Source organism: Solanum stenotomum, chromosome 2 (genome assembly GCF_019186545.1).
Source record: "Solanum stenotomum isolate F172 chromosome 2, ASM1918654v1, whole genome shotgun sequence".
NCBI classification, from domain to species: Eukaryota; Viridiplantae; Streptophyta; class Magnoliopsida; order Solanales; family Solanaceae; genus Solanum; species Solanum stenotomum.
Genome location: NC_064283.1, coordinates 10,411,447 through 10,428,737, shown reverse-complemented (window position 1 = coordinate 10,428,737; position 17,291 = coordinate 10,411,447). Strand labels below are relative to the sequence as shown.

The 17,291-nt window shown below is 36.4% G+C and overlaps 1 protein-coding gene across 1 annotated transcript in view; it reads right to left on the bottom strand.

Annotated features, from left to right (window-relative positions):
- Positions 1–316: 316 nt before the first annotated feature.
- Positions 317–17,291, bottom strand: part of LOC125854254 (uncharacterized) — a 24,170-nt gene continuing 7,195 nt past the window's right edge. The window contains exons 6-16 of the mRNA XM_049533748.1: positions 14,610–15,774; positions 14,424–14,491; positions 13,769–13,851; positions 9,793–9,892; positions 9,458–9,543; positions 8,754–8,836; positions 8,163–8,290; positions 7,954–8,055; positions 2,261–2,551; positions 2,058–2,180; positions 317–921 (exon numbers count right to left, since the gene is read on the bottom strand). Of these exons, the coding sequence (XP_049389705.1) occupies positions 538–921; positions 2,058–2,180; positions 2,261–2,551; positions 7,954–8,055; positions 8,163–8,290; positions 8,754–8,836; positions 9,458–9,543; positions 9,793–9,892; positions 13,769–13,851; positions 14,424–14,491; positions 14,610–15,774 (2,613 nt within the window). The 3' untranslated portion in view covers positions 317–537. The remainder of the gene's footprint in view (positions 922–2,057; positions 2,181–2,260; positions 2,552–7,953; positions 8,056–8,162; positions 8,291–8,753; positions 8,837–9,457; positions 9,544–9,792; positions 9,893–13,768; positions 13,852–14,423; positions 14,492–14,609; positions 15,775–17,291) is intronic.

Genomic DNA, 17,291 nt, shown 5'->3' with positions numbered 1-17,291 from the left:
TTTCAAATATAAAATGATAATAAATCTTGGAATATATCATGAATTATTTTATTTTGGTTTATTTGATCTCAAATTACTTTATTCTAGAATAAGTTATTGCATATAGAAGGCGGGATAAAATAATTCTATGAACCATCCCAAACCATGGAATATCCCAACCTATCCCATCGCACAAACCAAACGACCGTAAACCCCAAAATAAAAGCTCTTGCACTTATTTACCTCCAAATAATCCATCATACAAAGCCAGAAGCTAAGGGACAACCATTTTTTCCATGAAACAAGAAAATTCGCAGTATTTTATGGCATACACCAATTAATTCCCAAAATATTAATTAAAGAGAAGATGTCAAATTTAACTAAATAAATTAAAGTAGAGTTGCAATAGCAACCAAATCCCCAAGGCCCTAAATAATGTTCACTTACAATGCATGTAATAAAGTACATAGTACTCAAACTCAAAACTGGGTTACTGTTGTTCCAACAACAATAGCCATTCCTGCAAAATCCTGAATCTCGAATACATCATGCAAAGACTCACATGATGACTCCTTCAACATTGTTAAGAGCCTTCTTTGCAATCTTGAATTTATCTGCCAGAGACTTTTGGCTATCAATGACATACTTGCGGATAAAGAAGACAATCCCATCACGAAGTGATTCATACTCTGGCAAAAGAGCAATTCGAGTAAAAATGTTCCAGACAAGCTTTTCAGGAAACTCCAAGATGTTCTCAAATAGCATCCGGAAGTGCATGATTCTTTTTGGAGTCAATTGTGAAGAATCACTGAGATCAACAGCCTTCAATACAGCAAGTGAAAGGCTAAAAGAAGCAACCATCTCTGCGACAAACTTGGATAGGTGCATTGATCTGATCAGCTGCATCTGATCAAGCTCCTTGAAATGATCCCACAGACAGTACTGCAAGTAACAATGGATTAGCATGGTTATGGTTTAGAGATAAGTATAATACAGTGCTTTTGGAACTAAACATAATAAAATTGCACTACTTTTAGGAGGTTAGCGCATGCAATTTTCTTGGGTGCAAACGTCAGTTTATGCGAGTACCATATTTCAAATGATTCTCGAGCATGATAATTCTGACCACTCCAATAAAAAGGGATATGAGAACCAATGGTGTAGAGAAAGAGAAAACTGTTTGTATATAGTCTCTCAAATTCATCCTCCATTGCTAAATGAGTATATGATCTCAAATAATATGTGATTACCATATATCAGATGATTCTCAGAGCATAATGATTTTGGCCACTGTTACAAAGGGAAAACAAGGACCAATGGTGTGTGAGAGAAAAAGAGTAAAAACTGTGTCTGTGCATAGTCTTATCGTATCCGTCCTCCATTTACCAAAATGAGCATATGATTTCAAAATATAATTTTATGTGCCAAGAAAATTCTTGAACCACCAGGATGCCTCAATTTAACCCACTATTAACTTGTGTCATAGGTCAGAATTTGACTTTGAACTTCAATTGCATCAAATGCAAGCAGGAAACAGAAATCACAAGAAATTGCACTGTTCATATAGTGTTCATATAGTGTAAGAAGCACTTCATTTGTCTTTTCCTCTTCTCCTTTTCCTGACATGTGACAAGATGAGGGGTGTAATTTGTACGAGGGAAAATATTTAAAATAAATGGTCTTTTACTTATTTTCTGGTGTTTGTTAAGCAAGCAGAGAATATTGTCCCAAGAATATTTATATATAATTTAGACAATCACTATGGTGTGGAGGTGGGGCGTGACTGTGGAGCAGACAATTAGTGTGGAATGCCACTTATGGAACTTGTTTTCCCTACTACTAGAAATGAAGTCCTTTTCCTAATTTGCTACAGAAAATGTTTTCTATAATATCTTGCCCAACCAAACATGAGAAAATTGAAAAATATTTTCCAGTCATACTAAATACATCCGAGATGTAGTTTTTCCCTTTCTAGAAATCACGGAATGTAATAAATAAACTTTTTGTCCCCCAGCTTTGCCGAGTGCAGAAGACCGTGTAACATAACTTCCCAAGATGCATTTGAGCAGAAGGCATACCTGCAGGGTGAACTTGTTGTTTTTATCATGGCTGCATAACTTGGAAGCCAGAGCCCAATAGTATTTGTTAAAAGCTTTCTCCTGTAAACAACATTCTACCAAAACTCTCATGATTTCCCTATCCTGCATGTATAAATATTAAAGAATTTGCACACCGGAAGCACAACAATGAATAGGAGGGAATTCAACCAACAGCTGCCAACCTGCTTGCCTTGCAAATCCAATCTTAGAAGTTTCCCAAATGCATCAATATAGTCCTCCCCACTCATTATTACGCAAAAAATTGCCCTTCTTGCATCAGTATTCATCCTCTGAGCAGCAGCAAGCTGGAGCATCTTTTGAGCCTCAGTGACCTCCAAATCAATTGTGCTGGCAACATCTTGAACATCAGTTGTGGAATCAATATTCCCAGACATCCACCACTGGCATCTCTTGTCAGGATCAATCAGCTTGCTCCACTTTAACCCTCGAATCAATATATCAACAACTCTGAGCTGCAAGTAAGATTACCCAAAGCACAAAACAAGAAGAGATTAACATGCTAAGGATGATAGAAATGATGAGACAATGTAGAGTGAGGATCTAAGGAATTTCAAATTTCATGGAATTTGGCAGCTAACTACCATCATTTATTGTTTTTATCTATCGAAATAACAAAAGCATAGTAGTGAAACTTATGTACTATAACATCTTTGGCCCTCCATGTTTATCTTCCACAGAACTACCGAATCTTGCAAAAATAGTGTTCTGCAATTGTATTACTTGATCAACAAATGTATATGTATTAGTTCCGCTAGTGTGAAAGCCAGCACATTTTCACTAGATTTAAAATGCTATCTTCAATACAACGCACCAAATTTTGCATTTAAGTGCAATAAAGATTGGACGTAATATGTGGATTATATTTCTTGATTGAATATCTTGTTAAGAATCAAGAGTAAACATCAGTCCAGGAGCATTTAAACAATTTCCCAAAAATCCCACATACGTATTTAATTAACCTATCGGATACAGTAGGTAAAACATGAGATCTTTTAGTACTCATAAGCAAGAACTAAATTTGTTGTTCTGAAAATAAAGACACGAGAAGAGAGGGGGGAGGAGAGATCAGTTGAACCATCTAGATACTGGCTCAGAAAGAAGAGCTTTCTATTAACTATACCTTAGAAGAGTGATCGTCCCTAACAAATGAAGGTGTGGAATAAGATTATTGAATAATTTCATTCATATCTTTCTATGTCATGTACATGGCTTTATATATACATAAAAGATTGTGGAATAGAATCACCTAAATCTTTACATTAAGAGAAAGAATCAGAGATATGATATTCTAGATTACCACAATTATACTAAGATCTTAGAGGATCATATCTTGATATGAAGAATGTCTTCTCATCTTAGAGGGATCACATCTTTGATGACAAGAATATCTTTTTGGAAATCCTCCATCAGCCAACACTCCCCCTCAAGCGGGTGAATGGATATCTTCCATTCCTAGCTTGCTTATTAGATCTTGAAACATATTGTTTGGCAATCCTTTTGTTAAAACATCAGCAACCTGATCTTTTGTAGATACAAATGGCGTACAAATGAGTCCGATATCTAATTTCTCCTTAATGAAATGTCTGTCTACCTCAATATGCTTAGTGCGATCATGTTGTACAGGATTATGAGCTATACTTATTGCTGATTTATTGTCTCAATATAGCCTCATAGGTCCTTCCCATCTTATCTTCAAATCATCAAGGATTATCTTTAGCCATAACAACTCACAAACTCCCATCGCCATGGATCTAAACTCAGATTCTGCACTTGATCTAGCTACTACATTTTGTTTTTTACTCCTCCAAGTCACTAGATTTCCTCCTAAGAAGGTGCAATATCCAGAACTTGACCTTCGATCCACTAATGAACCAGCATAGTCCGCATCTGTATAAGCTTCTAAAACCATGTTTCCTCCTCTTTTGAATAATATTCCTTTTCCTGGACTTCCTTTAAGATACTGTAGAATCCGGTTGACAGCTTGAAGATGCATTTCTCTAGGATCATGCATAAATTGGCTAACAACACTTACAACAAATGCAATGTCCGGCCTTGTATGGGACAAGTAAATCAATTTCCCTACAAGCCTTTGATACAAGCCTTTATCTACCACTGAATCTTCTGGAGCATTGCACAATCTATGATTGTATTCAATTGGTGTAGCCACTGGTTTACACCCTAATTTTCCTGTTTCTTTCAACAAATCAAGCACATATTTTTGTTGGGAAATAAAGATTCCTTGTTTTGAGTGTGCCACTTCGATTCCCGAAAAATACTTTAATTTCCCAAGCTCTTTGATGTCAAATTCCTTGAGTAAACACTTCTTCAAATTTTGTATCTCCTCTGAATCATCACCTGTTACTATGATGTCATCCACATAAACCAACAATGCTATCACTTTTCCTATTTTTGAGTGTCGTATGAACAAGGTATGGTCTCCTTGACTTTGTCGATACCCTAGCTTGATCATAACCTTTGTAAATCTTCCAAACCATGCACGAGGTGATTGCTTTAATCCATAGAGTGCCTTCTTCAGTCTACACACCATTCCCTTCTTGCTTTCAAAAGCAGGTGGCACCTCCATATAGATCTCCTCATCTAAGTCTCCATGTAAAAAGGCATTTTTTACATCAAATTGTTGTAGGTTCCAATTAAAAACTGCAGCCAATGATAATAAAACTCTCACTGTATTCATTTTTGCCACTGGGGCAAAAGTCTCCAAATAATCAATTCCATAGGTTTGTGTATAACCCTTTGCTACCAAACGTGCTTTATATCTTTCTATGGACCCATCTGACTTATATTTCACAGTAAACACCCATCTGCACCCGACCAACCTTTTTCCTTTTGGTAATTCCACAATATCCCAAGTTTTGTTTTTCTCCAATGCTTCCATTTCTACCTTCATAGCTTTCTCCCATTCTTTATTTCCTAATGCTTCAGACAAATTTCTGGGGATAGGAATTGTGTGGAGGTTACAGAGAAAAGCTTTATGACTTGGGGATAGATTTTGATATGTCATGGAGAGGCTCAAAGGGTGTTGTGTGCAAGTTCTGGTTCCTTTTCTGATTGCAATGGGAAGGTCAAGGACATTAGGTTGGTTAAATTCTTCTTCATGATCAGTTTGGTTTGGTGTTTCTGACGGTTCAACAAGTTCAGGATGGGTATCAGGAGCAGTAACCTGTGGAGATGATTGCAACCGAGTAGTTTGATCAGTTAGTCTCTTTCTTCTGGAATATACCTGCAATGGTAGATTATTTTCTAGAATTCCATTATCTATATTTGGATTAGGAGACTCAATGGGTTCATTTGGATTTAGAGACTCAGGTGACTGTAGAAATGGTGACTCAGGCAAGGATTTGGCACGACTAGAAATGGACAAATCAAATAGTGACAAGTCTAGAGGTTCCTTTCCCTTCAGTGACTCCCCCTGATTGTAAGAATGATTAAAAAAGGATTCACTCTCATCAAATGTGACATCTGCGGAAACAAAGAATTTCTTTGATGATGGTTGATAACACTTGTAACCTTTTTGAGTAGGAGAATATCCTATGAAAACACACTTAAGAGCACGTGGGTCTAATTTGCCTCTATTTTGAGAATGAATATGAACATAGGCAACACTTCCGAAGATTCTAGGAACCAATTTATTGGAAATTTCAAAATTTGGAAAGAAATTCCTAAGAGTATCAAGCGGACTTTGAAAGTTCAGAATTCTTGATGGCATTCTGTTACTAAGATGTGCAGCAGTTAGGACAGCTTCCCCCCAATACTGTTTTGGCACCTTTTTGTGAAACAATAATGATCTAGTAATGTCAAGTAACAGACCATTTCTTCTCTCTGCTATCCCATTTTGTTGAGGAGTATTGACACATGAAGATTCATGAATAATTCCCTCTTTTTGGAAGAAAACAGAGAGGTTTTGATTGAAGTAGTCCTTGGCATTATCGGATCGAAATCTTTTAATTGGCACATCATATTGGGTTTTGATCATATTAAAAAAGGTAGGAAGAATTTGACTGACATCTGATTTTTGCTTTAGCAAATAGATCCACGTAACTCTTGTACAATCATCAATGAATGACACAAACCATCTAGCACCAGAAATATTAGGAATGGGAGAGGGTCCCCAAATATCACTATGAATAAGAGAGAATGGAGTTTGACATCTTTTGTGACTAATTGGAAAGGAAGTACGTTTGTGTTTTGCAATTTCACAATCATCACAATGAAAAGACTCAACAATCAAATCTTTGAACAAAGATGGGAACATCCTTTTGATTACATAAAAGGAAGGGTGACCTAACCGACGATGATAAAGCCATACTTTCTCTTTATTGGACATGATAGATTCAGACAAGAATGAACTAGACAAGGAATTCTTAGATATATATTCACCATTGTGGAAATCCAAACAATAAAGACCACCTTTCTCACTAGCACGCCCAATCATCTCCTTCGTGTTCTGTTCCTGAAATAAGCAATATGAAGGGAAGAAAGTTACTTGGCATTTGGAATCTTTGGTGAGTTTCTGGATAGAAATGAGATTTGCAGATAACTTTGGGATATGAAGGACATCTTTAAGTATCAAGGATTTTCCAAGTGGTATGTCTCCTTGCCCAGCTACAGTAATAACTGAACCATCAGCTATAGTTATTTTTTTATAGCTAGGACAAGGGGAATATGATATGAAGAGATGAGAGAGACTAGTCATGTGATCAGTTGCCCCGGAATCAACCACCCACGTTGGAGAAAGTTTGTCTGAGACATTAGTAATAAAAGAGTAAGAAATACCTGTGAAGGCCAATGAACAACTACCTGTTGAAGCTGAATGTTGCAAATCTCCAATTGAAACTGTAGAGTTATTCTCTACGGTTGCAGAAACATTTTCAGAGACTGGAATATTTGCGGCAGTACCATTTTCAGACATGGTTTGGGCAGATAAAGATAGCAAAATGGGATTTTTCAAGATAGGATGAATAAAATTGGCCAGGAATAAGCCTAAAGCTCTGATACCATGTGGAATAAGATTATTGAATAATTTCATTCATATCTTTCTATGTCATGTACATGGCTTTATATATACATAAAAGATTGTGGAATAGAATCACCTAAATCTTTACATTAAGAGAAAGAATCAGAGATATGATATTCTAGATTACCACAATTATACTAAGATCTTAGAGGATCATATCTTGATATGAAGAATATCTTCTCATCTTAGAGGGATCACATCTTTGATGACAAGAATATCTTTTTGGAAATCCTCCATCAGCCAACAGAAGGGATAAAACATACCTTTTTTCTCAATAAATAAAAGACACCCATCATTCAAAGGAATCAACTTCTATCTCGAATGAAGCAATAAATGATTTGGTTAACCATACATCATCAAAAAAACAAGTGATAATTTGGCAATTGGAGAGTGAAAGCAAGTTAGAGAGTTGAGAATTTGTAGGAGAAAACTAGAAAGCCCCTAAGCCTAATCCCATCCGAGGGGCCAACCATTCTCCAATATCTCATATTAGCACTGATAAAAGACAATTACACCCATAACAATAAGAAGAGGAGTAGAACATTCAATGCTTGCTTAATTCACACAACTTTCCATAGCAATCTCAAGGTATAGTTTATGGTTATTTCATTTTTTTAATCTTCATATTCTAACTCGGTTGCAATTGAAGGAGAGTGCTGTGTGACTGGTCAAAACCTATCTTTATTATTTCTGAGGAAGACTACCGCGTCTATTTTATAAGATAGATGAAAACAACCTTACAAAGGGCACCCCAAATCAAATGATTATATTGTGCCAATAGATAATTATTTGACCAAAACAGCTAAATCCAACAAGCACCTGTTGTAGCCATTTCTTTATTCGGGTAAACTGCAAGGTGTCCTCCTTCATCCTTTTTTTATTGTTTTTGATATCACATATCATCTCAAGTATGAATTCCATCTGTCACAAATCCAGTACGTGAAAATATAGATTAATGTGGTTCCAAAAATTATGTGTTTAGCAGAGACAGAATAAGAAGCAATCTGCATAAGAAAGCATTAACATACCCTTTTCCCCATATTGTTTGATTGTCCTTCCCCAGATGAGGATTTCAATTCATTCACCCTATTCTGAACGCTAACTATAAAGTTCTTCATGCCAACGGGATCATCACCTCTCAATTTCATCCCACAAGCTGTTCAGCAAATGCACATACGAATAATCCTTCAATATTCAGACTAGTCAGAATTGGAAAAGAATCTTGGTGCAATCTGGTTATTGTAAATGATGTAGATGGAACGTTAGACACAATAGAAGGATTGCACAACCTGTAATTATGCCTATTGCACTGACTTAGTGTCACATTTGAAGCATACAAAAGTTAGCAAAACACAAGTTTCTTTTTTAAATTAGAAATTAATTGCCTGATTTAGAAAAACAACTTATTTGTGTGTTGAAAAGAAAAACCATATGCTACAAGGGATGAAGGGGAATAAGTTGAGGCCTTGAATTAACAGCACCTAGCAACTCATGAATAATTTGTTGAAATTTCTCAGGAATAGGGAACAGACATGGGGCAGGAGTAAAGAAGGAGACAATACTTGGATGACTGATCATTCCAACAAAGAAAGAAAAAGTCTTGAAGGTAAATTTATTACCTTGAAGCACTGTCAATATGGTAGAAACATCCACTTCTGTCAGTCTCTTGCTCAATGTCACCAGGAAATCATATATCAAGTCACTAAGAAGCACAAGAAATATAATTAAATTAATGAGGGTTCAAATATATGAAATTAGCTGTAGATTAGTGTTCTTGCTTCTACAAGGATTCATATCATGATTAAAATATAAATAATAATTAAAAAAAAAAAGGAGGTCAGAAGTTACCAAAATTCACTGCAGTTGTGGTTACAGTTTTGAGAGACAAGTAAGATGGTATTCTCCGTTTTGTTACTTTCATAAATTATTAAGGTAGCACATACAAGGCATGCAAGGATGGGAAAGAGGTGGGGAGGAGATAAGTCTGTCAATGTTGCCGCTTTTCCGCTGCCATTTGTTCTTTTTTTGTGAGGAAGGGTTAGAGGGAGACAAAGAGTAAGACATTTGCTTTACGTGTATAACGTTGTAAGTATAACAGCCATATTTCTCCATGTTTCTCTTTTCAGGAAGCAATTATGGAGGACTTGTCTGGATTAGTGAATTATATGCATTAAGTAATTCTGATATTAGAATTTAGACCAGAAATCATATATAAGGAAAGCACCATAGAAGACAAAGGAGATATGTAGGCATATGTACTATGCCAAGGTTATCCACCTAACAATCCAAGTCAGAGAGTAGTCAATTCAAATATAGTGCTTACCTTGAGCAAACTCCAAAAGTATACAAGTATGAGAGCAGAAGTGTCAGGTTCCTAACAGAGAGGTTATCTTCATTCTGATACTCATCCTAAATAAAACATACAACAAGTTAATTAGCATTGTAAAATTTATTTCTGTCAATGTTATATGAGACGGGGCAAGTAATCAATGCTTTTAAATACTACTGTATGTAACAGAACAATTTTTTTTGAGAAAATATCAGAACATATTACATCGACTAAAAGAAATTAATTGCTCCTTAGATAAAATTACTTCTCCTTTTATTCGAATGTAAGTGTTCAATCCATAAAATTACCAGTTGTAAATGTGTCAATACCTCAAAACATTTAGCCATAGATGCCAGAAGTTTTGCGCCAAAGTCCATCCCAACCAAACATGCCATGCCAGCAACAAAAGCAGCAAAAACTGCTGCATACCTTTTATACAGAAAGTAAAAGAAATATGTGTGAGAGTGCATAAAATTATGCATTAGATAGAAACTTCAAGTATACCAGCTATGGCAGAAACACATCAACACTAAGAGGATAGTAAACTAATACTAACAACTAGCTAGTTAGTCATCGCCGGTGTTCAAGTTCAAGTGTTAGAAAAGGAAATAAATGGTGGATGACAAAACTCAAAGAAGGTGCATACTCTGATAAGCCATCCACTTATGATATTTACTAATCTACAACCAGACATCACATAAGAAAATTAATATTACCCAGAGCATAATGAAAGAGAACACTAACGTATTACCATTGGACACCAACTATGCTAATGACTCAAAAGTGGTAGCCGAGGAAGGAAGCATCCTAGATTTTAAAAAAGACGATAAAAGTGTGTAGTTGGAATGACCTTTACTCGATTCTATGCGCCATGTAAAGGAAAGCAAGGAAAACTCTTTGGAAAGAGCTGGCAGATTTTTTTGATACGGTAAATTAATTTTATATTGTGGGAACCTTGCATACAATCCATATACCAAAAAAGAGGACCTACACCATAATATGGTTCTCAACAAAAGAGGTCCAATCCTCTATACATAGAGGGACCTCGAAAGTACACCAAAAGGAAACTAGAGACAAAAAACTACTTTCCAAATTGAAAAATGCTTGCTCCACTCCTTCAAAAGCCCTTCTATTTCTCTCTTTCCAAATAACCACATGATTGCTAAGGGGGGCACTCTCCATGCACATGGGTCTTTCTTCTCTATCATAAGAGTCCAACTTTGCAAAGCCTCCTTCACAGAGGTCGGCATCACCCATTGCATCCCAAACAAATTAAAGGGCCACCCTCCATAATCTATTAGCCACTTTACAATACACTAGTAGATGATCTACATGCTCACCCTCACTCTTGCACATAAAGCACCACCTGACAAGGGTCCTCTTCTTCCTCGGGTTTTCCACTGTTAAGATCGTGCTCATTGTCGCCAATAAGGAGCTAGCTGCTATTTGAGGATTGGGTTTCAGATGGCCTTCCCCAAAAGATGTGTCGTGGATATCAGCTGGCCTTTTTCCAAAGATGTTGGCATATCCTAAGGGATGCATCTTTAAAACCTTGGAACAGTTTCATCCGGAAGGCAGAATGAAGAGAAGTTCATATGCTACATTTATTACTCCCAATCCCAAGAAGAAAGGAGCAGTGGAAATAAAAGATTCCAGGCCTATAAGCCTGCAGGAGAAAATTGTTTCATAGGTGCTTACAGAAAGATTGAAAGTGGTTATTAGCAAGCTTGTAACAAGTAAACAAAACGCATTTATCAAAGGGAAGCAATTGGTCAATGCTGTGTTGGTTGCTAATAAGTGTTTACACCATTATCAGAAGGGGGGAAATCTGGGGTTGTATGTAAATAAGATATGGAGAAAGCTTTCGACAGTGTTAAGTGGGATTTCCTCCTCAAGCTTATGGATTCCATGGGTTTGGAGCATAATGGATACAATTGATCAAGTATTGTATCTCCACTGTCAGAATATCTATTATTCCCAATGGCATGCGTGAAGATTCTTCCCTACACATAAGGATTTAAGACAAGGCAATGCACTCTCATCATACCTGTTCATTTTGTCCTTGGAATCTTAACGTCTAATGCTAGGGAAGGCTACAGAAGTTAAGTGGGTAGAAGGTTTTAACATTCAAGGCAGAAATGGCAACAAAGTTGAAGTCCCTCATATCCTTTACACTGACGAAACTTTGCTGGTTTGTACTGCAGAGTGCAGAGGAGGAGCAACTACTTCATCTGAAAGCAATTATTCTAGCTTTTGAAGCTATTTGGATGTGAATTGGCAAAGAATAGCATGTTTTCTGTTAATGCAGAGTTGCAGACCCTGTTATTCACAAGCTGGCTACAATATTATTTTGCAAAGTTGAGAGTTTCCCCACAACATATCTTGGAATGCCTTTTTGGGTGCAAAGTTAAAAGATGCTAATGTGTGGCAAGGAGTGATAGAGAAGTATGAAAGAAAATTGGCACCCTAGAAGAAGCAGTTCATCTCATTTAGAGGCAGGTTGACCCTGATTAATTGTGTATTGGATCCACACATATGATGTCCTTTTTTCCCACGCCCAAGAGTGTGGAAAGGAAATTGGACAGAATAAGAAGAAATTCCTGCGGTAGGGAAATCAGGACCAGAAGCAGATCCATTAGGCAAAATGGAGTATTATTAATAGAGACAAGAAATCTGGAGGCTTGGGGGAAAAAATTTCTGCAGCTACAAAATAGGAATCTAATACTGAAAGGAGGTTTCATGATAACGGTAATGATCAATGGAAAGATGTTGTGTCTGAAAATATGGAAGAATTGAGTGGTGCACGAATATTGTAAGAGGAGCCTATGGTGTTTAAGCCGGAAACACATCAGGAACCTCTAGGAAGAGATCAGTGACTGTGTAAGCAGAAAATTGGCAATGGAAGAAACTGAAAATGCCGACCGATAGGTGGTTAGATGATATTCCATTGGAAGAACAGTTCCCAGACCTGTATGCAATCAGTACAAACCAATACAACACTGTGGAAGACTGTTATTCTAATGGAGGGTGGAATCTGTTCCTGAAAATAATTTATATGATTGGAAGTCGAAGACATGAATAACTTTTTCAGAAATTGGAAACTATCTCCATCAATCATCCATAAGTTACTTAATATGGTGGAAGTTTCAGAAGGATGGCACGTTCACTGCCAAACCGTGCTATAAAAATCTCCTGGGAAGTACAGGAGTCACTCAAAATGGTTGGTCATGGAGGACTATCTGAAAAACAATTGCTACACCAAGAGTTGCTTGCTTCACGTTCATTGTTAGGCATGAACCCTGCCTAACTCGTGATAATTTGCAGAAAAAAGGTTTCACTGTGTGCAGTAGATACCTCCTTTGTGAAGAAGCAATTGAATCTGTGAATCATCTACTTCTCCATTGTGCTTTTACTAGACATATCTGAACCATGTTTCCTACCATTTTTGGTGTTCACTGGGTCATGCCAGGATGCATAAAACTTCCCCAATGCAGCTGGTACAAACAGTCTACATCAAATGATAACAGGCATTACTGGATTGCTATCCCTACTTGGCTGCTTGCTTTTTATGGTTCACTTGGATGGGAAGGACAGTAGGTGTTTTGAGGACAAGGAGGACAGTATTCAACAGGTCAAATCTAGGTGCTTAAAAAATATGTACCTATGGTATAGGAAGGCTCCTGTATCTGATTTTCTATCGATATTAGATCTTTTGTGCTCCTTCAATATTTAGAAGGATGTTCCCCTTTCTGATGTACTTTTTGGAGTACCTTCTTGGTACCTATTAATAAGATTCTCTACCTTACCATAAAAAAAAAAGATAATACAGCACTGACTCAAGGAGTACTAGTAAAAGTGCCAACAGCTGTGGAACTTCTGCAGGTCAGAATAAGCTGAAAGAATTAAAATATATCATAGATCAGCAGCAAATTGTTTTGCCTCTCAAAACATCAAATAAGAATTCTCTGATTTGCAGATTAAGGTCCATCTTCAATAAAATGCTTTGAGAAACAAAATTTTGATTACCATTACTGTCAAAGACTCAAAAATTGTTCCACTTAGCTTCTGCGAAACCCTTGTTAGGAAACAAACATCTTGAAGCAACGTTAGAGTGTTAGACAGAAGATTTTTTTGAACTTGGTAACTTTGTGGGTTAGACAATAGATATTGCAAGAAAATTAAGCTAACACCAGTTCCAGATTCAAATTAACTGTTGTCTCTAGAGAAATTATTCAAAAATAAGTTTTCTGTAGAAAATTAGACTGGATAAGTTGTCTTCAGATACAAGACGAGGTAAATTCTTACTGCTCATTGCCACGCGGACCTCTAGAACATGATGCCAGAACCTCTTCATTGATAATCTGAGAACCAAAAGTGCGACCAACAGTCTGCAAAGGGGGAAACGATAATTTTAGGCGTTAATCCAAGTAAGTTGATTTTTAATTTACAACAATAGAACAAGAAAACAATTATTTTTTAGGTATAGTCACATTGGTCAGAAAAGGTATGCTGTGGTGATCAAGAAACTAATAAACAAATCTCAATATGTCAGTACAAGACAAGTATTCCTGAGAAGCAAGTCTAAGTATTTAAAGAAATCTGAACATAATGGCCATAAGTGATAACAGTAAAAAAGACAGAAAGCAATGTAAATGATCTTGGTATTCTCAATGCTGAATCACACAAATTAACAGATCCAACTTTCAAATTGCTGAATGCACTCAGACAAGTCACTAACAATTGTATCAGACCTACTGAGTCAATAAAGTAGTAGGGGAAAAAAAATAAGAATCATAATCTGAAACCTCAAGATATACACCAACAAAAGGTATTTCAATATAAATTACTAGTTTGAATCGTAGAAACAATCAAAAGAAACATTATTGTGGACAGTGCATGAGGTGATAGAATTTTCAGATAAGAAATCAGTCAGAATATTGGATGAGAACAAGTCGCATACCTGGTAGATAGTGGAAATTTCACTTGTGATCGATTCCACATTAGCCTTGGACATCCTATTCAGAAGACCTGAAAGAAATTGATTCTTTTAATGGTCCTCAGGTGCAAGAAACATAGATCATTTTGCAAAACAAAAAAAAGGTTTCCAAGTCCAGCAAAATGAATGCAAGTGTTCCAAATTTAATACCTCTTAGTCGTCGACGAATTTGAGCGAACTCTTCCGAATCATTTCCCAAGCATGACCTGAGGCAAGTAGCAACATATTTTGCATTTTCTTTGGCAGCAGATCCAGCTGCTGCCTTCACATCTGTACAGTATGGAGTGCTATCAGCTTTCTGCTCTTCCTCTTGATCGTGATCTTCTCCCTGCGCTTCTTTATTACATCTTTTCTCTTTAGATCTTTCATTTGAGGAGCTCTTATCACGCTTTCGAGGTGCTTCTCCAACAAGTTGTGTATTTTCATCCTCAAAAGAATCCAGAAGTGAAGGAATTCCCTCAAATAAATTATTCATATCATCGTCATCCCCAAGTAATTTCCCTCTCTTCACCTTGAGCTTCTTCGCAAGCTTCCTTTCCAAAGCCAGATTCTCATCTGCTGAGATATCCTGTCCACGCATTTCAGTTGCAAGAAGCTCTTCAAACTTTGTCTTCTTTCTTTTCATCTTTTTTGACTCTTTTTGTTTGGTCTGTAAATCTGTGTCGACATGCTCAACATAGCTAACACATGAAGGATCAAACTTTCCATCCTCAGAAACCAGTTTACCATCTAAAATTTCATCCACTGTCTTCTTTTTCAGTTTCTTGTGCGAAGTGTCAGCATCAGTACCCTCCAGAGATTCGTTCAATTGACTGTTACAGTCAACTACAGAAGGAATCCCTTCAAGTAACATATCAATATCATCATCTCCTTGCAATTTCTCATTCTTCACCTTGAGTTTCTTAGCGAGTTTCCTCTCCAATCTCAGATCTACGTCTGCAGAGATAGCGTCTCCCTCCTTTCCCATTTCAAGATACTCCATAAACATTGTCTTTGAATTTTTATTTGAGGCATGTTTCCTTTTCAAACTCCTATTTTCCACCTTAGAAGACTCCAACCGTGGAGACGCCTGCAAGTCATTCTTAACTTCAATATCGAGCTCTATAGAGGCCATCGAATTTTTATTTCGGGCATCTGTCCTTTTCAAACTCCTATTGTCAGCCTTAGAAGCAACCACCCATGGAGAAGTGTCCAAGTCTTTCTTTGAATTTAAGGAGTGAAAATGTTCATGCCTTTGGACTTGGCTATCTTTCCGTGAATGCACTGTGTGTGTTGGTTTTGAATTTGGTAACATTCTCCGGGTTTTTTGTGTTTGCTACGACCAAAAACAGAAGCAATTGACAGGAAAGAAAATCATGTCAAGTTGAATTATGTGCATTATCATGGGTGGTAATAGTTAGACCTTATGCCAAAAACAAAAGTATCTGCTTAAATAAAATCTAGGGTGTGAAGTAGAGAAATTGCCAAGTGTAACAGTGCATTGAGTTTTGTCTCCAAGTAAACGAATGCATGTATCTTCTTAGTTTCATCTCCTTCTTAGCGAATGAATGTATATTATTACCCGATTCAATGTGAATTATGAAAATTAGAGCATTCAAACATCTATTACACCAATTTTTAATACTATAAGACTTATTTTGACATCAATAGTCCAACAAACCTTTCATCCGAAATACCACAAATAGAAATTTTTGATGCCACAAAGGCAAAGAACTGTAAAGCCCCACAACACAAACATATAGAGTATGAATACAATTACAGTTAAATCACATATAATGGAGTATGCAGACGATCACAGTGATATATTATGACAGATATAGTATGAATAGTATTGCATAGTTGCATGAATCTCAAGACAAGGCAACCGCATGCGTGCATTACATACCTCTATGATATCACTTACTCATTTTTATGGATTGAAGTCGTACATATACTTTGATTCGCTCACACCTAATTATTGCTTCTTAGTCTCAAATGGATGCTACCTCCTTCCCAAAAATACAAAGGTGGAGTATTTCTAACACAAACACACACAACCCCACTACGTGTGTGTTTCTCACGATAGTTAAAAATCATTAATCGAGTTAGGAGGAAAAACAATGATTACTCAAGTCACCAAATGCAACTACAAAATTGGTTCCCCATTGGTGGAAGAAGATTACCCATTTACTTACATGTGTAGAACAATCAAACGAACAATTTGCACCAAATTAAAATGGCATGAATAACGAAAACATATAAACTAAAAGTTTAAAAGATTCAGCCATTTTTATAGGTAAAACATAAAGTTTGAAGTTTCTGATAGAGAACAATGTGCACAAGTTTTATGTTTGAATCGGATAAAGCTTGATAATTTAATGTTACGAAATTGAGTACAACCTTGATACAAACAAGAAAAGGTGTGACCAGTATTTATAAAAAAACTTACACTATATATTAAACTTAATTGCAAACCAAAATGAAATAGATTAAACTTTTGAACAATTACCCCCTAACAAATCCAATAGATGACACATTTAATTGAATGAAGAATACAGACAAACATTCAACTTCATTGCTAGGGTCTATTCAATTTTTGTTGGAATGCTTTAAGAATACTTCATCCTTATCAAAAATAATACGTAACCTATTAGACATTAAACTTAGGAGCAGAACTAATAATGTTAGAGGCTTACTCGCTACACAATCTACTGTGGTATGCATTACTTCCAATTTGCACAGAACCAAAGCCCGCAAATCAGAAATTAACTTTCAGTGAATTTTTGCTCTTCCGAAAAAAGTTGTAAGTTCACTAGCGTAGAATTTATAACAATTCAATCACCTATATTATAC